Source organism: Otolemur garnettii, unplaced genomic scaffold (genome assembly GCF_000181295.1).
Source record: "Otolemur garnettii isolate 467f Iridium unplaced genomic scaffold, OtoGar3 scaffold00043, whole genome shotgun sequence".
NCBI lineage: Eukaryota > Metazoa > Chordata > Mammalia > Primates > Galagidae > Otolemur > Otolemur garnettii.
In genome coordinates, this window is record NW_003852438.1 from 3166721 (window position 1) to 3170542 (window position 3822).

General features: G+C 43.4%; 1 protein-coding gene and 1 pseudogene across 1 annotated transcript in view; one reads left to right on the plus strand and one right to left on the minus strand.

The window, feature by feature from the left end:
- The first annotated feature begins 328 nt into the window (after nucleotides 1-328).
- GTF2F2 (general transcription factor IIF subunit 2) overlaps nucleotides 329-3822 on the plus strand; it is a 159419-nt gene continuing 155925 nt past the window's right edge. Inside the window, exon 1 of the mRNA XM_003790354.3 lies at nucleotides 329-534. Within this exon, the coding sequence (XP_003790402.1) occupies nucleotides 469-534 (66 nt within the window). The 5' untranslated portion in view covers nucleotides 329-468. The remainder of the gene's footprint in view (nucleotides 535-3822) is intronic.
- On the minus strand, nucleotides 1676-3114 carry LOC105887036 (annotated as a pseudogene).

Sequence of the window (3822 nt, forward strand, 5' to 3'; positions counted from 1 at the left end):
CTTGGCCATGTCCTTCAAATATCATCTTTCTCTTCTTGGCTAGAGTTGGGCATATACTGACAACTTTTGTCTCTCTGAACCCCATTTTTCCGTTTTGATACTCTTTTTCTTACTCTTGCTGTTTTGTTTTTTAAATGGATTGCTGATGTTTTGGCTCATCGCATCCTAATTTTTAATCTCTCAGAGATCAATCACCAATAGCCACACCCCCACAAGAGAGGGCCGTAAGAGGAAATTTGTCCGCAACAGCGCGCCGTACTGATGGTGGCCGTGCGCAGGCGCAGTGCTGGCCCATAGCGGCGTGTTCCTCTTTCCCTAGGTTTCCTGTATCCCGGCAGGTGAGCGGCGCCGGCTCTTCACCGTTGGCCTCCTCTTGGGGCTCGCCCTTTGCTCTGGACACTCGCGCAACAGGACCCCAGATCTAGGGGCTTCTGCTTTGACTCACCCGCCGCTACTGGCGAAAGACCCATGGCTGAGCGCGGGGAACTCGACCTGACTGGAGCTAAACAGAACACGGGAGTGTGGCTGGTCAAGGTAATGTTCGCGAGGCTCCTGCTTGCCCTCCTACTAGAAGTAGTTCGAGTAACTTGAGATCATCCCACTCCGAGCTCCTCTTTAAAGTTCTTTTACGGTTTTGTTAGCGCTTCGGATATTTTGAAAAGCGGAGTCATTGTTGTCTTTTTGCAGATGAGGAAATTAGTTTGGGGCGCCAATTATCTTGTAGCCAATTAATAGTCTGAATCTGCCTGAACTAGATCTCTTTCCCCCCGGACCTGGCTTTCCTGGGGCCCTCCCTGTGTCTGTGTCCCCGATTGAGCGGTGAATTTTATCCCAGATTGAAGAATTTCTTATATCTTTTTTGGTGAAACTGATTTTGATCATGAGTCTGTGTAAGGCAGTTGAGTTGCTTTCTGTAGAGTTTTTCTTTCTTTCTTTCTTTTTTTTTTTTGTGGTTAGAAAGTAGAGCTGGTCCCAGTGTACCCTTAAGCGCTCTCTCTTAGTTTGATCATCCTTAATGGAACTATGAAAAGAGGAGAGAGAGCTCTGAATGAGAGGCCACTGACTGAACTGGAGTATTCTTTCAGAGCACCATTGGGTCTTGTGAAACAGGCCATACATTTTTTTTTTTTTTTTTGAGACAGAGCCTCAAGCTGTCGCCCTGGATAGAGTGCTGTGGCATCACAATCCACAGCAACCTCCAACTCCTGGGCTTAAGCGATTCTCTTGTCTCAGCCTCCCAAGTAGCTGGGACTACAGGCGCCCACCACAACGCCTTGGCTATTTTTTGGCTGTAGTTGTCATTGTTGTTTGGCAGGCCCGGGCTGGACTGCAGCCCGCCAGCTCTCGTGTATGTGGCTGGCGCCTTAGCTTCTTGAGCTAGAGGTGCTGAGCCATCATCAATACATGTTTTATGTAAAAACAGCAGTTTTGGTAGGCTCTTAGTGGGCAGTGTTTGGGCTTTACTTTATCATAGTGGGGAATGTTGTCTCTTAGGGAAATTTCATAAGACTTAGGGTATTCAGACTGTGATCATGAAAGTCTTTAAACTTCAAATAAAAAATAGAGACCCTTGGTTGCTTTATATTTATTTAACTGGTTTGGTTCTCATTAATTAAATCTAAGCAGTACTTCCTGTCCACTTTTTTTTTTTTTTTTTTTTTGGTGCTCCAAGACTTTTAACATTTTGATTATATTTACATAAAAAATAACATTTTAATCACTAAGTTCTTCCTCATCACTGAAGTAGTTGCTTTTCTTTATCCTCGGGAGTCTTGAATCATCTGGCGTTGAGGGGTCCCCTGAACTGTGTTTCCCTTTTCTTTGTTGTTCTTCAATTTTGGCTTGCTGGAACACGATGGCCTGACTGAGGCTGTCCAGAGTAGGATCTTCCCCCTCATCTTCACTTTCTCCTACTTCTGTACTAAATTATTAAAACAAAATTTCTTCCTCTGGGGCAGCCCCTGTGCTTAAAGGAGTAAGGTCCCAGCCCCATATGCTGGAGGTGGCAGGTTCAAACCCAGCCCCAGCCAAAAACTGCAAAAAAATAAGTAAATAAACTTTCTTCCTCTGATTCCGAAATTTTCTTTTTTTCTTTCTTCTTTGCACGTTCACATTCTCTAAGCATATTTTTAGGACAGGCATAACTTAAGTGTCCCCTTTTCCCACATTCATAACACTTAGATTTATCAAAGTAGTTTCGCCTTCGGATGAACTCAGCGGCTCTTCCATTGTCAATAGCAATGGCTTGGTTTTAACATTCTACCAAGTAACTGTTATTTATTGCCCTAGTACAGTTTTGTGCAGAGTCTTTATCCAAAAATAAAATAAATGCAACTCCTTTACTCTTCCTCGTATTTTTATCTTTCATTATAGTAACTTTTACAACTTTGCCATACTTGGAAAATATCCTGTATGTGTCATTGTTTGTCAGAGAAAAGGGCAAGTTGGACACATAACACTGTGCTCTAACTTGGAGCAAGTCCACCACTTATTTCTTCAAGTGGAGGTAGGTCCAGGAAACCGGAAGAGCGTGAACCTTCAACTCAGCTTTGGGTTCAACCCTGACTCTTCTCCCTTACAGCAGCCTTGGCATCACGGTCCTGGGAGGGGGTCAGGCATGGAGATGAGATCACAGCCCCAGTGGCGCCTTTTCCCAGCTTTTGGAAACTTTTTTTTTTTTTTTTGAGACAGAGTTTCACTATGTTGCCCTGGGTAGTGTTGTAGTGTCACACAGCAACCTCAAACTTTTGGGCTTAAGTGATTCTCTTACCTCAGCCTCCCAATTAGCTGGGACTACAGGCGCCTACCACAACCCCCAGCTATTTTTTGGTTGTAGTTGTCATTGTTATTTGGCAGGCCTGGGCTGGATTCAAACCTGCTGGCTCTGGTGTATGTGGCTGGCGCCCTAGCTGCTGAGCTATAGGTGCTGAGCCACTGTCCACTTTTCTGAAGTGGTTCTCTTATGATCATTTGCTAACACATCAAACTTGTATTCTTCTAAGCACTTGTCAGGGTGTGAAGTGATTCTGTGTTGGCATGTTCAGTGTTGGTCACCTCCTTCCCCTCAACACACATGCAGTCACATTCCATGAGAACAGGATCTTTGTCTAGCATACCCAGAATAGTGTTTGGCACATGAGAATTTTTCAACCATAGAATGAAGGAATGCATGAGCTCTTTTTCTTCAACACTGGCATTTCTCTGTGGCACTCATTTAACTTATCTCTTAGTTACGACTTTAAACGGTGGACTAAATGCTCATTTTCTCTCCAGCTGCGTGTTAAATGGAGGAGAGTCATTAAGAAGGAAATCTCCTTTACAGATGGAAGGAAAGAGCTTGAAAAAGTGTGGAACTTGAGATGGGTGGCTTTGTGCTTGGAAACAGTAAATGCTCAAGAAATATTTGCCTCATGGGATATGGATTGGGCGGATATAGTATATATACCACAGGGAGTAGGACGGAAATGCAAGGCTGAAAATAGATTTTAATTTGGTATATCCTATCCTAGAAAACGCAAGAGCTTCTAGAGCAGAGGTTCTGTGTAAATAAAAAGTTTAGATGGTATACTCAGATTGATACATCATGAAATAGAGATGTCCAAACTAGTCTATAGGTAGTGAGGAGCTTTTGGGAGGGTTTTGTGTAAGGTAGGGATGCCAAAGAGTCTTGCGGAAAAACATAAGCTGATAGGGTGCGCTACAAATTAGAGGGGAGGGTATCCGGAGGTAAGATTATAATAGAAAATTATTACAGGATCATAGTTATGTGATGATGAGAGGAGTTAGGGCAACTTTTTCAGTCAAACTTGTAAGGATTTTTTT